Raw genomic sequence first — 18,795 nt, 5'->3', positions numbered from 1 at the left:
TTATTTTGGTTGCCTTGCCTTCCACGTTGTATTGTTGGGCATAACTCAATGAGAAGTTCTCCTGCATGGATTGAACTGCATGGAACCTGAACATTTCTATGGTGTTAGTTTGGGTGGAGAGCTGTGCTGGTCTACAGTAGAACAGCAGGACTCAAACCCTGCATTTCTTTGGGGCTTGTGCAGAAGACAGCCGCTCAGTGAATTGTGTGTTTATTTAATTCTAGAAATACTATTCTTCTTCTTTCAGCATTTTATCTCCTCTCACTTTTTCATTAGTTCTTCCTATGCAGACTTCTCCTTCCATTTTTTGTTAGTTTGATTACATTTTATTTTACAAATACTGCCATCAAGCTCTATTTTTCAAAACTATTTTCTGCTCTGTTCCTTTCTCTGCTTAGTTTGTGATCTTTTTATTTTATTTAAAATGGTTTTAGCTTTTTGCTAGAGACAAAATAGTCATCTGATTTATAGTAAATTGATCTGTTTAGGCATATTGTCATATATGGGTTCATGTAATAACTGTGTACATCTTAGATACATATACTGTTTTATATGGACTTTGAACTTTTTACCAGACGTCTTTGTCCCTGGGCTTATGGTCTCCATCTCTTGATCCCAACGGGTTCCACATCTTGACCCCACTGGACCTGCCCTGGATGGGCAAATCCTGGCCCAGATTCTGCCCTTTCCAGATTTGTATTACTCCCCAGGATGTGGAACTCCCTACAGAGGTGTGGTTAGCACCATTGCCTCCAACTTCTGCCAGAAGTAAAAAATGCTTTATTTCAGAGGACTATGAAAAGTTGATTTTGTCCCATGTACAGATTCTTGTCTGTTTTATTTTTACTTTTCTGCATATTCTAGAGTAACTGAGTGCATATTCAACTGCTTGCTGCTATTTCTAGTTATTTTGTTTCATATTTTAACTTTTATCCTTTTTTAGTTTCCTGCAGTTTAGCTAATTCTGCTTGCTGTTTATTTGTGTCATGATAAATATAAACGCAATTCTAATATAAAAATATGTTTTACGCAGACTAAACTTTATTTTTGCCTGCCTTCCCCCTCTCCCCCGCCCCGCAATAGCATTCAAGTTGGCTTATAAGTGTAAAACATACGGCTACACACAGTTTTATTTTTAGAGAAATTTCCCCTCATTTTTATTGAATTCTTTATGGAGGGAAAAATGTCATGCTGAATTTCAGCATGGTTTTGATGTTACACCTTTACACAATTTAATAATAAAACATGCAAAACATGTAAATAATCATGTCCTGCCCTCTTGACACACTAACAGCCATTGGATGTATATGTATCAGCCAGTGAAGATTATTGACTGGTGTTACAAGGAAGGAAGAAATCATCCTTTTGCTTGTTTGTCTAATTGATTTGTAACTCTCCTTGCAGTTCAGTGCCGAAGCACTACCAGAATATCTTGGCCTTGGCATTTGCAGTAAAAGAGATCAACGAGAATCCTAAAATTTTACCAAATATCACTTTGGGTTTTGAAATCTTTAATGTTTACTACCACGCAAAGACGACTTACAAGGCTTCTTTGAGCCTATTGTCCACACAGCAAAAGTTTCTGCCCAATTTCAAGTGTGATACATAGGAAAACCTTGTTTCTGTTATTGGAGCCCGTGTCACTGAAGCCTCTGCCAATATGGCCACCATCTTAGCCAACTATAAGATTCCACAGGTAGGTTTGGATGTGTGGCACACCGTGACAGCTTGGCTCATCTGAGCAGGGTCTTCTGAAAGTGCTGCCCTACAAAAAGGCAAGATCAACAGCTGCTCCTACGCATACATTTGCTGTTGTAGCCCCCACCTTATGGAATAGCCTGCCTGCCTGATGATGCTCCCAAGGTCCTGGCCTCCTGGCATTTCACAAATTACGCAAAACTGAATTGTTCAGGAAGGCATTTCACAGAGGTAATAGGGCTATATTATAACAGAAAGGTTCAGAAAGATGCTTTAATAAAGGGAAAGGGACTGTGGCCTATGCTACAATGTATAATATGTACTAGCTGTTGCTGAATTTATTGTCCTACTATGTAATTTTTGCATTGTTTAATATGTTGATGTGTCTGCTTTATTTCAACTTTGTTTTAACCTTGCTTCAGATTTCTGCTCAGTTTTAGATTTCTGTAATCCTAATCTTATTACATTACGTACAAGGTATGCCATCATGTTGATTGTATTGATTTACACTGTGTAATCTACCTTGAGTCTCAGTGAGGAAGGCGGACTATAAATAATCTAAATAAAATATAATAAAAAATAAAATACTCTATATATTTTCTTTCAGTTCACTTATGGATCATTTTCACCACTGCAGGGTGACAAAACATTCTTCCCTTCCTTGCATGAGATGGTTCCCAAGGAAACCTTTCAGTACACAGGAGTTGTCCGGTTACTTCACCACTTTCATTGGACATGGATTGGCCTCATTGCGGTGGATGATGACAACGAGGACAAGTTTCTGGAGTCAGTAATGCCCCTGCTTTCCCAGAACAAAATCTGCTATGACTTTATACTGAGAACCCCGCAAAAGACTTATATAGATGATCTGGTAGAATTGCTTTACACAACCTTGGCAAAGTATCCCATTCTTGTGGATAGCAAAGCCAAGGTATATTTTGCATATGGACAACCTATATCAATGTATGTGCTGACAATGCTACTGTTCACAGCAGAAGCAACAACGTTGTTACCTCTGGGTAAAGTGTGGATTGTAAATTCCCAGTGGACTATGGAATCAGTGTCTGTTCAAAGGATTTGGGATACACAGCTCTTCCATGGAGGTATATCCTTCACCATTCACTCCAATCAGCCACCTGACTTCCAAAAATTCCTTCAGATGATAAAACCTTCTTGGGCAAAAGGTGATGGCTTTATCCAGGAGTTCTGGGAGCAGGCATTTGACTGTTCCTTAAAAATTTCTGATGAGCATGAGGAGATCAAAAAAACATGCACTGGAGAGGAAAAGCTGGAGAGCCTGTCCAGGACTTTGTTTGAAGTGAGCATGACTGGCCAGAGCTACAATGTCTACAATGCCGTCCATGTTGTGGCACGTGCTTTGCATGCCATTTACAGATTAAGAGCCAAATCCAGAACTCAGGTAGAAGGAGAGAAGCTGGAGTTCAGGAATGTGCAGGCGTGGCAGGTAACTACACCTCAAAAACATCACAGCATTTTTAAAGACTGCAGCATATCATATAAGAGGCAGTTGAACATCTGCCTTTGACATCTGCATAAATAATGCTATCAAAATCATGGACACTAACTTTATTTATTTATTTATTTTGAACAAGGCAGCTTAAAAAATATTTTTTTAAAAAAACTCTAGAAGATATTAATGAAAAGACAGCATGAAAAAATCCCCAGCCCAACATAAATAGAGCATAAAAACAGATCACAGACAGCTTAAAATAACAGTTTCTAGGCTAAAATAGTGTGTGTGGAGGGGGGGGGGTGTTTAAAAAAAATCAACCTCTTAAATAAAAGCCAGCGTGGACAGAAAACATTTGGCTTGGCTCCTAAAGGAAAGCAATGTAAGTGTCGGGCAAGCCTCAAGGGAAAGGGCGTAACTCAAACAAGGTGCCACTACTGAAAAAGCCCTGTCTCTGATTGCCACCACCTCACCTCTGAAGGTGGAGAGTCTGGGACACTCACAATCTGAGCCTTAACTGGCAGGCTGGAGCCCATGGGGGAGGAGGTCCTTCAAGTGCCCTGGTCCCAAGTCATTTAGTGCTTTAAAGGCAAGAACCAGCCATTTGAATTGTTCCTAGAAACAAATGGGCAGTCAGTGCAGATCTGGGGTGATGTGATCCCTGTATCCCACCCAACAATAGCCTGGTTGATGCGTTTTGGATGAGCTAAAGTTTCTGCACCATATTGAAAGGCCTAGACATAAAGCCATGAACAGCAATCTAACTTGCAATCAGAGTGTGGATTGTTGTGGCTACAGATCACACTTTTCACGTAACGGCCATTGCTGGCGTATCCGCCAAAGCTGATAAAAGGCACTACACACCACAAAGGAGATAGGAGCCACCAGCTGTAGGCCAGAATCCAGCAGTACCCCCAAGCTAGAAACCTGTTTCTTTAAGGGGAGTGCAATCAACCCCCTCCAGGCCAGGCTAACTCCTCACTTCTCAAGCAGCTTTGTCATTGACCCACAGCACCTCAGTCTTGTTTGTGTTGAGCTTCAGTTTATTGGGCCTCATCCATCTCATTGCCACCTCCATGCATCTGTTCAGGACTTCCACAGAATCCCTACCTACTCCATTGGTGAACCCATATAGGCATATATGTGAATCCATATACAAGTCATACAACACTGAAAGCATTTCTGTTATGTTTCCTAGCTATCTGGGGTCAAAAGGAGGGAAAAGATACTGTGCTAGAGACCTATAATCATCACATAATGTGAAATCAAAGCTTGTGTGTGAGAGAGACAGAGAGAGAAGTGCTGTCAACTTGCAGCAGACTTATGGTGACCTCATAGGGTTTTCAAGGCAAGAGATGAACAGAGAGGGTTTGCATTGCCTGCCTCTTTGTAGCAAGCCTTCCTTGGTGTTCTTGCATCCAAGTGCTAACTATGGCCAAGCCTGAATAGCTTCTGATATCTGATGAGATCTAACCTGGACCAGCTAGGTCAGGGTAAAATCAAAGTAATCTCTATCTAGTTAAACCAGGATATTGCAAAGCTCAGTGTAATGACATCTGTACCTTATTTTTCTTTTGTTTCATTTTCTCTTTCAATCTAGATCCACAGCTTTATAAAGGGCATCCAGTTCAATAATAGTGCTGGAGACACTGTCCATTTTAATGAAAATGGAGAGTTTATGGCGGGATTTGATGTTACCAACTGGGTAACTTTCTCAAACAACTCCTTTGCTAGAGTAAAGGTGGGAAGATTTGATCCCCAGGCTCCTCCAGCCAAAGGGTTAACTCTTTATGATGATCAAATTGTGTGGCACACAAACTTTAACCAGGTGAGACTTAAAGAGGTGCTTGAATTTATATAGAAATTGAAGGAAATTCCATTTTAGCTGTTTCAAAGATCTGCCTAGCCTTAAAGGGCTAAATGGGCATAGATCAAAATGAAAATCCAGCCCTGAGAACTGCTGTCATGGGAGTAAGCCCCATAAGAATAAAATGAAATTTCTGAGGAGACCTGCTTAGAAGTAGACTGCGCCTCAAATTTTCTAAACCACAGATTCTTCCCTACTTGGTAAAGAAGAAGGGGGAAATGTAAGATCCATTTTGTTCATCTAGCTGAATACTTATGCGTTCAGACCTGAGAACAGCAAAGCATCTGATGGCCATTCTTACTGCTTTCTACTGTTACATGTTCTTGGTCTGCATTTCCTACATGCAAGTTCTTGATGCTAATCTCCGTTTTTTGTTCATGGACAGGTGCAGCCCCTTTCTGTGTGCAATGACCCCTGCCACCCTGGCTACAGCAAGAAAAAGAAGGAGGGAGAGAAATTTTGCTGCTATGATTGTGCTCCGTGTCCAGAAGGCATGGTTGCTGATCAGAAAAGTAAGACATAGGCAAAGTAGGTCAGCAAATGAACAGAAACATTCTGGCCAATAATAACTATCTGACATGCAGAAGGTAGAAGGTGAAGGTATTCAGGGATTCACGATACACCTTGTAAGGACTTGTGCTCATTGTAGTGGCCCAAATCAGGAGTCTTTTAAATCAACAGATTTAACTATGTCCTTAACATCAGTCTGGTCAGTAATGAAAATAACAATTAGCTTCCCTGAACAGATTCACTTTTTGATTTCTGTGTATCAAAATAACCATTATAATTAATATTATATATCCCCCATGCTTCTTTTCAAGTGCCTCAACAGCTGTGGCGGGAGGGGGGACAAGAGCCCCTCAGCCCATCATGCTGCAGGCCTGTTCAAGACTGGGCCCTCACAGCATTTCAAAATAACATCAAAATGGTGATACCATCCTTGTGGAAGCCACAGGAACATGTCCTATATAGTTTGACCCTCAGAGTTCTTACAACCAGGGCGTGGAAGCCAAAGCCAATCCCCATTATTGCCCTGCAACACCAGTGTTCAGAGGGTGAATGCCTCTGAGCATGGAAATTCCATTTAGTCATCAAGCTCACAAAAACTAGCACAAGTTTTGTTCCTAAAGTCACTTTCAGGAAATCATAACAATCTAGTCTGCAAAAAAGTTTATGTTTATTATGAATTTACTTCGCTATATATTATATTATATTATATTATATTATATTATATTATATTATATTATATTATATTATATTATATTATATTATATTATATTATATTATATTATATTATATTATATTATATTATATTATATTATATTATATTAGCTATTTATCGGAGTTATCTGGGAAAGACTGTGGTACCTTTCTGGCTCTTAGTCTTGCACAGAGAATCACATCCTAGGAGATGTGAAAATGCATCCATTCAGTCCAAGGGAAATTCTTTACTGTCAGCATCCACTCACCAGCTGACAACCATCAGTTTTCAACTGGGAGATCTCAGACTACTTTTGCTAAAGAAACTATGTGATTTTAGCATCAACAGCAACTGTACTTATTTTTTGCTCTTATACTATGCTTTATTTCTCTAAATCTTATATTTGCCTGTGTGAGCTTATAATACACTTTTAAATTTGCCTCAGAGATATTTTCTACATTCCTCCCCCAAAGCCTACCAGTCAGGTCAATCTCCTGGGTAGAGGTATGAGGTGGTTGCTATACAGAGACAAGAGACTTGCTGGGCTGCCTTTGGAGGTAAAGAAGATATTTTCCCTGTTGTATGCATGTATTTTTCAGCAGCAGAGATTCAATCATGACTGACCTGAGCCGTTTCCACACGGCTTACCTTGTTCCGGAAAACAGCAAAATTACTGCTATCGCGTAAGACAATGTTAAGACACGTTATCGCGTCTTCTCATGCGATAACAGCATCTTCTCTCACGATTTTACGCAATAACAGCATCTTCTCGTGCAATTTCGTGCAAGGTTTCACTGTTTTCTGGAACAAGGTAAGCCGTTTGGAAACGGCCCTGGTGCAGTATCTCAATAACAATAGGGTAATGTTGGAAACTCTACTAATGACCAGTAGAATCCACAAGGGCTTTAACTGCATGTGCCACAGCAGAACCAATGCCTCCTTTACATACCAGAGGAACACACTGTTGAAAATGTTGCCCAGAACACTTCTCATATATTTCCAATAATATGCTTTTACCTATCCAGTTGGGCCCCTTATTTGCTTGCTCTCTCTCTCTCTCTCTCTCTCTCTGTCCTAACAATACCGATGTAAATTTTTTAGATTTTATTTTGTTTTGCTAGTGCAAGCCATTTTATGGACAAGGAAAAAGCAGGATATAAAACAAAATTAATAAACAAGTGCAAGTATTCTTATCATTTGGGAGGGAAGAAGACACACCTATGAAAGGATAAGGCATCTGGGGACAGGAGGGGGAGCAGCCATTGTAACAAAAAGGCAAAAAAACATCATATGGAGAAAAGAACAGAACTAGAAAGAACAGAAGTCAACCAGACTTGAAGGGGTTGTAGTCTTGAAGGAACCACACAGTAGGTGTGATGGAAACAACTAAGAAATAGGTTTATTTCAGTAAGTGTGACTTGGTTGTTTGTCTTCCTTTTCTCCATCCCTCTCAGTATTACATTAACAAGGTTACTGGAGAGCTGCAGCTTACAAAGTAGATTTCTTATTTGACCGATTCAGGCTTGTAATATCAGACAAAAGCTTTTGACTGTTTTTGACAAGAACAGCACCCAAACCCTATCTTCAAAATACCAAAAGTCCCTAATAGACTCCCTGCCAAATCAGCAGACCTCCTACTCCCATCAAAATCCAGATGCTGCTATATACCAAAAATGGCATTGGCATCCTCCTTTTTGCCTTCTGCAACCCAAGCAAAAAAACTGCATCAAACATTTAAGCAGTACATGAAAGATTATTTCTGTGCAACAAGCAGGTGCTGATTCTCCCCGACGACTTTGATGTGACTAGTCACTCACAATCTTGATGCAACAGCTACCTAAAAATACAACGTGAAGCTTTGATTTGGCAATCATAGCCTTCCTGCTAGAGTTTCCAACCTAATGACACAGAGTTCCTTAGGAACTATAACTTGCCAGGGCTTCAGTTGTATTATTTAGGCTCAGAATCCCTGGTAAACTATCAATCCCATTATTCTTTGGACTTAGAATTTCCATTGGCAAACATTTAGAGTCTAAAGAAAGCACAGAAAGTAGCCTTCTCTATCATATACTGGGTCTCTGCGTGGGGCACAGCCTTCATGTCTCATCATACTCTGGGTAACATTAATCAGAAGACATCAATGGAAAAATAACAAGAACATGAACCTATTAATGGCTTAAACTTTAAAAAGAATTTCAAGATCCACATTCCAAAGGCAGTTAATTTGGCCCTATTTTTAACTGAGTCCAAAGTATTGTGTTTTGGCAGAGCCCATTCTATGATGAGACAATCTCAGCCATCTCCACTTAAGACACTGGGGGGAATGAACCACTTTGGTTGCAGAGAGAAAAAAAGGTGACAACTGCTTTCAAGAACTGTTTAAAGTGACCTCAGTATGATTACTATTGTCGATGTATTCGTTCTTGGAACACATAACCCTCCCAAGAGCAGATGGACAAGAATAATACACTATACTGACTATTGTTTATTTGTTTTCAGAAACGGCAATGAATTGTAAATAAAAATATAAAAGTACAAGTGGGGGACCCACAAGGACATGAGGGGGCATCTCATTTTCCTCTCTCCTTCTATTCCTCCTTTCCTTTCCCTAGCAGCCTCCATAGCCTCTTCCCTTTCCCTGCTTCTTCTCTTCTTCCCACCATGGTTGCCAGGTCCCTAGAACCTCCATGCGGTGGTAGTGGGGAGACACAGCACAAACCTCACACCTTCCTTCCCTCCCCATGGCAGCCTCTCCCTCAGAAAACTCTGGCTGAATTGCACAGTGCTGACTGAGGGCCAAGCTACAAGTGACAAATGACACTTGAACGGCAAGTGTATTTCTCCCTGTTCACTTGCCCTCCACTCAATCCACTTGCCGTTCAAGTGTCATTCGTCACTTGTAGCTTGGCCCTGAGTTGGGCCCAGTTGAGTGAGTGCTAGAGCAATGGCAATGACTTGCACAAGGTACCTTCCATTCCCCCATATATCATCCTCACATTATTTCCTCTTTCCCTCCTCCTGTCAACCCATGTCTCCTCACCTTTCCCAGCTTCCTTATCTCCTTCCCACCCACCAACCTACCTTTTATTTGCATCCCTTCTTCAGCAGTATTTATTATTTATTTCCTTTATTTATATCCTGTCTTTCTCCACAATGAGAATACCTTAGATCCTTTTTCCTCTCCTCTGAGGAAAACCTACTTTCCTGTGAGGTAGGTTAGGCTAACAGTATTTGACTGGCCTAAGGTCACCCAGTGAACTTCCATGGCAGAGCACGGGTTGAAATTGAATTTTATGGAATGGCTGCTCTTGAATACTAGCAAGCAGCAGGGCCTGGGCGAGTCATGCAATTCTAGGTCCCGCTGGTTGCTGTCAGGCCTGGCCCCAATTATTATTCTCTCAAAGGCCAAAAACAGCCCCGGAAAGGGCCCTGATCCATCTCCCTGCCTTTTGCTGCCAGAAAACAATGCCTGAAGGCTGGTAACACTATTTTAGTTGCATATCAATAGCCACTCAAGGCACCTGTATCTGTATCTTAAAGCAACAGGTGCTTCTGTTATCATCTGGGGGCTTACCCTCTCCTTCATGTATTTTTAAGGTTTCAGATTTTTGTGCAAACCTGGGGCTATTCTTAAGTTTGCAGAAAGATCTATTCTATCTACCTATGGCCCCAATCTTTGTATTTAAGTATTCACAGTTGGGACCCTATTGTGAATTAGATATGTTGATAAAACACTTGCAAACACTTGCAAACACACACAGACAAATCAATATGCAATCATAAGTAATTATGCCAAACTTTGTCATTCAGGATTCACATTATCACTCTGAAAAAAATTCAGCAATGAATAAATACTAGAGATTGTTTAATGTTATTTATTGTTTTTCGTTGCTTCACATTAGATCATCAATAAATAGGATCACATTAGATCTTATATGAGTAAATTTCACAACTGTTAAGAACTCCCACATGTTTACTTAATGCCAAAATATGAAACACAGGATACAACTTCTTTCCATGCCAACCCCATTGTGATTTAATTTTCTAGTATATTTAATGGTTCATTGAAATGTAGCTTTATCACACCTATCTGTCCTTAGTCAACCATATTCTACTTTCAAAATATCAACATATCTTTCAAAATATCAAAAGGGGAGTGATGCCTCAGCAGAGGCAAATCCACTGGGAGAAACTTATTTCAACCATCATTTACCAAAATTATTGCTTTTCTTTTTACTCCTCAATACATTTCCAGAGACAATAAACTAGACCGACAACAATTATGCCTGAAAGATGCTATAAAAACCCAATGTAATGATGAGAGCAAAGTAGGGATAGGCAGGGCTCTGAACAGCTTTTTATTTATCTGCTTCCCCTTTATATTTTAGGCTATATTTCCTCATACTGATTCTCCCCCCCCTCCCAAAAAACCCCCTTGTAAATAGTTCTGAATCGAGTCTCTTTTGTCTTCAAAGATTATGCTGTGTAGGCTTCATAATGATAATTATATATCATAACAGAAGTGCAGAGAGATACTCTTATAAGCCATAAATCAGCAGCAAGGAGAAGTTTTTAAAAATGACAGTACCCAGAAAATCTGCAGGTGGAATAAAGAAGACGTGCATCTCCTGTGCAAGTTTCATTAACCGGTTTGGGCTAATAGTGGTGTTGCTGATGATAGTGCTGTCTCATTCTGTGTGTAAGAAACTTTCTATACATTGCACTGTATATGATGACCCACTCCCTATTTCTCACAGATTTTATCAGCCCGGGAACCTCATCGTCAGTGAGATGGTCAGTCACATCTTCTTATTACCAGACATTCCCTCTTTCATGAAGCAGCCCATGCTGAAGTCAATTCATACACCTCTGTAAGGAATTATTCTTCTTTCTGTAACATGTTCAGTGCATAACAGAGAACAGACCTCAAAATAAAAGACCTCTACAGCAACACTTCACTGACTTTTCAGTAGTAAAGTTGTAGTAATGTTCTGCCGTAATGCATCATTAAAATTGTGTGTGTGTGTGTGTGTGTGTGTGTGTGTGTGTGTGTGTGTGTGTGTGTGTGTGTGTTTGTGTCCCCGAAGCATTTTGGCAGGGAAATATGAGAGACGGAGGTATCACTAGTAGGGAGGGCATATGTTGTACTCCCTGGGCTAGGGGGCACCGCCTCACATCAACCAACAGCTCTGTCTTACAGGCCCGGCAAAAAGCTAACAAGTCTCTCCGGGCCCTGGTCTCATTGGACGGAGCGTTCCACCAGGCTGGGGCCAGGACTGAAAAAGCCCTGGCCCTGGTCGATGCCAGGCGGGCCTCCCTAGGGCCAGGGATCTTTAGTAGATGTTTATCGCTAGAGCAAAGAGTCCTCTGGGGTTCATATGAGGAGAGGCTTTTAGCAGGATCAAATTAAAGAATAATTCACTAATCTTATTAGGAGGGAGACAAAGTAATCTTCCCCTGTTTGGTTTCACCAGCCTATAATTCTCATTGCAGTTCACTCCCAAAGCACTACCAGAACATTTTGGCCTTGGCCTTTGCTGTAAAAGAGGTCAACGAAAATCCCCAAATCCTACCAAATATCACTTTGGGTTTTCACATCCTCCTCAATGGTTATTCCCTTGGAAGGATGACCTATAAGGCCACCCTGGAGCTACTTTCCACACAGCATAAGTTTCTCCCCAGCTTTAAATGTGATACCCAGAAAAATCTTATAGCTGTCATTGGAGCCCATGACAGTGAAACTTCTGCCGATATGGCTACCATCTTAGGCAGCTACAAGATGCCACAGGTAGGCCAGAGGCAAGGGAGTACAGAGATTTCACAACTGATGCATATAATTTAACTTTCCCTTTAACTTATATGAAAAATGAATCTAAATTTTATTTCAGTTCACGTACGGATCATTTTCACCTGTGCACGGTGACAAAACACTGTTTCCTTACACGTACAAGATGGTCCCAGACAATGCCTTTCAGTACATGGGCGTTATCCGATTGCTTCAGCACTTTAAATGGACATGGATAGGCCTCTTTGCTGTGAATGATGACAATGGGGACAAGTTTTTGCAGACAGTGATGCCTCTCCTTTTCCAAAATAGAATCTGTTATGACTTCATACTGAGAACCCCCAAACGGACTTACACGGATGATTTGCTAGAACTGCTTTTAGCACTAATGGACAAATATCCAGTTCTTTTGGATAGCAAAGCCAATGTATATTTTGTATACGGACAACCTACATCAATGCATGCCTTGAGAATGTTGCTGTTCACAGCAGAAGGAGCTTCATCACTTCCTTTTGGTAAAGTGTGGATTGCTACATCCCAATGGATTTTTCAGTCAATCTCTCCTCCAAGGATCTGGGATACCCAAATCTTCCATGGTACCATTTCCTTCACCATTCATTCCAGTCAGCCACCAGGCTTCCAAAAATTCCTTCAGATTGTAAAACCTTCCTGGGCAAAAGGTGATGGCTTTATCCAGGCCTTTTGGGAGCAGGCATTCGACTGTACCTTAAAATGTTCTGATGAACACAAGGAGTGCAATAAACCATGCACTGGAGAGGAGAAGCTGGATAATCTTCCTGGAACTTTGTTTGAAATGAGCATGATTGGCCAGAGCTACAATATTTACAATGCTGTCCATGCTGTGGCACGTGCGTTGCATGCCACTTACAAATTAAGAGCCAAATCCAGAACTCTGGCAGAAGGAAGAAGGGTAGAATTTCAGAAAGCGCAACCCTGGCAGGTAATTACAGATCAGAAATGCCTGTAGATATTTCAGGGAGCCTAGCACAGCAATCAGAGATGGATGTTACATGCTCCTTTCTCCCACACACAAATATCATTACTGAATAAACAAATGCTATAAGCAGGGCTTTTTTTCAGGGGGAACGCGGGGGAACGGAGTTCCAGCACCTCTTGAAAATACTCGGCAATAGTGCTTGAAAATAATATGATTTCAAAGAATCCCATGTATTTCTTCCGCATTTTCCTCTTGAGAGATCCGCCACCCCTTTCCCCCAAAAAAACCCCTTGGCTATAAGCATCATAATTACTAATCCTTGCCAATGTATTTGGTTTTGTAGCAATTTTTAGGTGTGTTGTAAAAATGAACAGTTTTTTTATGTTCATAATCTAGAGCTAGGTAAGACACGAAAAGTTGTGAAATTCATGGTTAAGAGGTCAACATATGTTGTATTTTCTCTTATAATGTAGCTCCATCATTTTCTAAGGATAATCTTGTTCAACAACAGCGCAGGGGACTCTATACAGTTCAATGGCAATGGAGAATTAATTGCAGGTTTTGATGTTACAAACTGGATAACATTCCCAAACAATTCTTTTGTGAGAATGGAAGTCTGGATCCTCAGGCATCTCTAGGCAGGGAGCTCACCCTTAGTGATGACCAGATTGTGTGGCACAGAAGCTTTAACCAGGTGAGAAGCAGAAACAGGTCTTTTAAAAATAGAGAAGTTTCCATTTTAGTTAGTCCAGTATTCTGTGTAGACTTCAAGAGGTGAATAGGGGTGGATAGCATGAAATTCTTTAAACCAGTTATTTCCCTTGTTGGTGCCAAAAGACTACCTTGCCATCATTTTCTCTTATTGTTTTGTGGCCAGATTTGGCCATTTGAACCAGTGTCAACCTTTATGAATGCCTGAGTAAATTTCCGCTTTGAGTTTAACTATATGTAACACCATTTTTACTAATTCAGGTTCTCTCTGCCTTCTAAATAAAAATGTGTCTACTCTCAGCATGAGGACAGCAAAGCTTTATTAATGTCACACTGGAATGCATGAAGAATGAAGGTTGTTCCATTGTACAAGATTCCATAATTAACATTTTACTGTTCTAGAACACCCATTCCCATTTGGCATTTACTTGATCCTGATCGGCATCTCCTCTCTGTTTACAAATAGGTGGTGCCCCTTTCTGTGTGCAATGACCAGTGCCATCCTGGCTACAGCAAGAAGAAAAAGGAAGGAAAGAAATTTTGCTGTTACGATTGTGCTCCTTGTCCAGAAGGGATGATTTCACACCAGAAAGGTAGGGGATATGATCTGTTGCCCACTGAACTTTTTTTTAAGTCTTTCCTACTGTTTTTAACTGTGAAGTATGTTGGAAGCACTAATTAAACATATTCAAGACTTGGAGTGAAATCTACTGAGGGCTTTGAATTGTTCAGTGTTGCAGACTAAAACTGAAATCCTAAGCAGAGTTACTCGTCTCAGCCCATTGATTTCAAGCTGCGAGTAGCTTCAATTTCTGCTTTCTGCAGTTCAAAACATCCATCACATCCCATAAATTACCATACTCAATAAGAATTTTGTAAATGTGCTTCACTGGGAGTAAGAACAGCAGTCATTTATTCATCCATCTTCTTGTGTAATAAGGTTCCCAATCCCAACTATAGTGAGTCTCATCTCTAGAAGATCAGGTTATGCCAAAACACACTTGTGATTCAGACATTTTAACCTACAGCCTCACTGCTGTATTTTTGTTCAGGGGGTCCTTCAAGATTCTTCACATTAACCTATTGATCAGTGAGGCCACCAGTGTGGATGACTAAGATGATGATATACTGGAGCCAGGATGCTGGCAACCTACAGCCTTACTGGCCTGATTTCCTCCGTGTCCTTCAATCATCCTCACATTTAGCTCTTGATAAGGGAGGGCACATGAGGGCAACTACAATCATGTGATACTGGAGATGCAGGGACTCCGATATCTGTTTGTAATTTGGGGTCAAGTAGCACTTTAAAGACCAACAAGATTTTCAGGGTATAAGGTTTTTAGAGTGAATGTCCATCTGATACAAATACGAATGGTGATCCTTCGGTCCTAATATCCCATCAGAAAGGTGCTAGTGGACTCAAATCTTGTTTTTCTAGTGCAGACCAAGTGGCAGATTCGGGGAGAGAAAAGAGGAGGACTCTGAGACGACATCTCAATTTGATTAAAGGGCCAATCCCACACTCTGGCCTCACCTTTTCTCTTTTTTTAAAACCTCAACTGCCCACAATCAGGTAAAAGGGAGACACAAGCTTGAATTAAAGTGCTGGTAACATGTAAGCTATGGGTTCCCTAAAGGTCTTTCATTTGGGACCCTAATAGAATACAATTGTACTTATTTAAGAGATAAATATAAATCCCTAGAAGGCCCCAAATCCTACCTAAACATCCCAAAAAAATCTCATTAGGCAGGCACTCTTCTTCAGAGCTGCAAATTCCCTGTCTTAGGGGAAAAGTGAGGCTGGGTCACCATCACCATCACCACCCCCAATTCCAGGGCTGCCAATCACCTGAATTTGCAAGAGGCTAATATCACAAGGATTAGTTCAGGGCTCTGGAGGACAGGCGGCACTTTGGGGGAATGATTGCCACACCTAAAATTGTTTTGATTCTGTGATTCAGACATCACAAATGTTGCTGGTAACCTACACCCTTACTGCTGTTTTTACCCTATGTGTCCTTCAAGATTCTACACATTTATATCTTCATAAATGCAGACACAAGTATGGGCAACTAAGATACAGGACTCTTACAGGAGTGCATGGAATTCAACATCTGCCTGTAGTTTTGAGTAGTAAAAAGATTGTTGCTAATATAGCCTTCCTCTGCAGCCAACGTAATCTCTAGTGTCAAGAAAGATCATCTTCATAGTCTTGATAATACTGTATAAAATGCACATGGAATTTTCTGAGCAGGAAGAGTGTTGCACATGCACAATACCTGTCATTCTTACAATAACGATGTAAGGCATGGTAATTTTCTGCACGTTAGAGACACGAGGCTGAAGCAAAGAGAGTGCCTTCCCAAAGGCCATTCTGTAAGTTCAGGTGAATGGAGAAATCTCACACTGGGTCTCCCTTTGTCACAGTCAAATCTATTTTACAACCAGCTCAGAACCTCCCACAAACTCAGTTCAAAGAACAAGAAGACAAAAACAGCAATTGCTATTAGCTCAGAAGATGAGTACGATGCCATCTTGCCTCTTTGCTCAAATACCTCCTCAAAACACACCTTTCCTGAGAAGCTTTAGACAGTCCTGCTCCATAGACAGGTAACTGACGTCCTCCTTTTCTGCCCAATTTGGTCTCCCTTCCGTTACGTTTCCAATTGCTGTAAACTCTTGAAGACTGGGAGAGTCTTACAGCACAGCAAGTACCACATATATCAACAACAACCACAACCATTTTTGAAATATTTAAACCATTCCTTTTCTTTTTTTTTTCCAGACATGGATTCCTGTGACCTGTGTCTAGAAGACAGTTACCCCAACAACGATCAAAATGAATGCATTCCAAAGCTAATCAGCTACCTCTCTTACAATGAACCATTAGGAATCACCCTAGCCATCCTGGCTGTTTCTTTCTCTCTGATCACAGCTTCGGTGCTTGGAATCTTTATAAAGTACCGCGACACCCCCATAGTCAAAGCCAACAACCAGAACCTCTCCTACATTCTCCTCCTCTGTCTCCTTCTTTGCTTCCTTTGCTCCTTGATCTTCATTGGGCAGCCTAGAAAAGTGACCTGCCTTCTCCGACAAACAGCTTTTGGCATCATCTTTGCTGTGGCCCTTTCCAGTGTGTTGGCCAAAACCATCACTGTGGTTCTGGCATTCAGGGCAACCAAACCGGGATCAAGGGTGAGGAAATGGATAGGGAAAAGAGTGGCAAATTTTATTGTTCTTTTATGCTCCTTTATTCAAACAATTATCTGTATCTTTTGGTTAAGTACATGTCCTCCATTTCCCGACATGGACACACACACCCTGAATGCAAAAGTCATACTGGAATGTAATGAGGGCTCTGCTTTCATGTTTTACTGTGTCCTGGGCTATTTGGGTTTCCTGGCCACTGTCAGCTTCATGGTGGCTTTCCCAGCCAGGAAGTTGCCTGACAGTTTCAATGAAGCCAAGTTTCTCACCTTCAGCATGTTGGTCTTTTGCAGTGTATGGCTGTGCTTTGTCCCTACCTACCTAAGCACCAAGGGAAAGTACATGGTAGCTGTGGAGATCTTCTCCATCTTGGCCTCCAGCGCTGGTTTACTGGGTTGCATTTTTTTCCCAAAGTGCTACATCATTGTCCTGAGACCAACGATGAACAACAGGGAGCAGATAATGAGAAAGAACTGAAACAGAGTTTATATTTGCATTCTATGTCAGCACATTTCTTGAAAATGTTAGATCATTTCCTTTCCTGTGGCTCCTTGTGGAAAACCATCATAAGTAGTGTGGCTTGGGAGAAAAATAACATTTGTCAGGGAATTCTCATTCCTTTAACCTTCACTATGAAACATCCTCAGAAAAATAGTTCAGAGTAGTAGGCCCTCACTCAAGGTGTCTAGGGAAGACAGTTGCACTGATCCAACTAGTCACCCACAACAGTGTGAAATACATCTACACTGAATGCAGCATCCAGTGTGTACAGAATGGTTCCAGTGAGCATTGACCTGTGAGAGAAGGCATGGATGCTTATTCAAATATGCATTCATATATATCAGTTTTGCAAGCTGGAGATTATACATTCTGGATTGGAATAGCTGCCTAAAGAAGTGTTACAGGGTTAACTGGGAATATTCTAATTCCAGTTTTAGAAGACTGTCATAGAATTCATTGCCTTTTTTCTCTATGCTGTTTGTCAAGTGAATGCATTTCTCTTCCTATTGTCCAGGATTACAAATTTATTACAGTTGCCATCTCTAGCAGACAGTTGAAATGTTATCACAGGTTCACAGTTCTCAGCCCCACAATTTGATCTGAGTGCCGAGGCTTGGCCTGGATCAGGTAAAGTACTTATAAAGAAGAAATCTCCGCACCAGAACAAAAGAGCAATTAGACCAGAGTTTCCCAACCAAGTTCTGGCCACGTCAGGGCTGCCAATGTGCCCCTCGGTAGGACTAGAGTTCTCTTTTATATAATATTTTGAACAGATTCCAAGCTGTGACCAGGAGATCATTCCAGCCCCATATCCACACACACCCCGCTCTTTCTCACACACAGTAACTCTTTACAAATCAACTTTCCTGACAATAATTTAGCAGTAACTGAACTGTGCTCCCTGAATTCAGCGTTTTTTGGGCTGTAAACATTTTCATAGGCCAATGTTCCTTGTGATTTGAAAGATTAATTTTGTGGGTTCCTTTTGGAAAAAAGAGTGGGAAACTCTGGTCTATTTGTACTTTTAGGGTGGGGCTTTCCCCTTCATAACTGTTTTCTTACATGTACAAGATGGTCCCAGACAAGGCCTCTCAGTACATGGGCATTCAGTACTTTATCACTTCAACTGGACATGGGTAGGCCTCTTTGCTGTGGATACCGACAATGGGGACAAGTTTTTGTAGATTGTTTTTTTAAAAAACTGCCATAGAATTCAATGTGCTTTTCCCCCTATGCTGTTTATCAAGTGAATGCACTTCCTTTCCTATTGTGTGGAAGTTGGACCTAATGCATGGGATTCCAGCAAGGACAGCTGAACATTGGTTCAGTGTAGGTCAATGTAGTATTTGTAGGCCCAGGCCTAGCTGAAACATGCTGGCTCAGCAAATCAACAACA

The 18,795-nt window shown here is 41.0% G+C and overlaps 1 protein-coding gene across 1 annotated transcript; it reads left to right on the top strand.

Moving 5' to 3' along the window:
* Positions 1-1,660: 1,660 nt before the first annotated feature.
* On the top strand, positions 1,661-17,375 carry LOC129339432 (vomeronasal type-2 receptor 26-like). Its single transcript, XM_054994010.1, has 6 exons — positions 1,661-1,696; positions 2,336-2,488; positions 2,858-3,163; positions 4,770-4,997; positions 14,158-14,284; positions 16,477-17,375. The coding sequence occupies exons 1-6, from the start codon at positions 1,661-1,663 to the stop codon at positions 17,373-17,375; spliced, it is 1,749 nt and encodes a 582-aa protein (XP_054849985.1).
* The last annotated feature ends 1,420 nt before the right edge of the window (positions 17,376-18,795 follow it).

Source organism: Eublepharis macularius, chromosome 12 (assembly GCF_028583425.1).
Source record: "Eublepharis macularius isolate TG4126 chromosome 12, MPM_Emac_v1.0, whole genome shotgun sequence".
NCBI lineage: Eukaryota > Metazoa > Chordata > Lepidosauria > Squamata > Eublepharidae > Eublepharis > Eublepharis macularius.
This window is presented reverse-complemented; position numbering and strand designations above follow the sequence as displayed.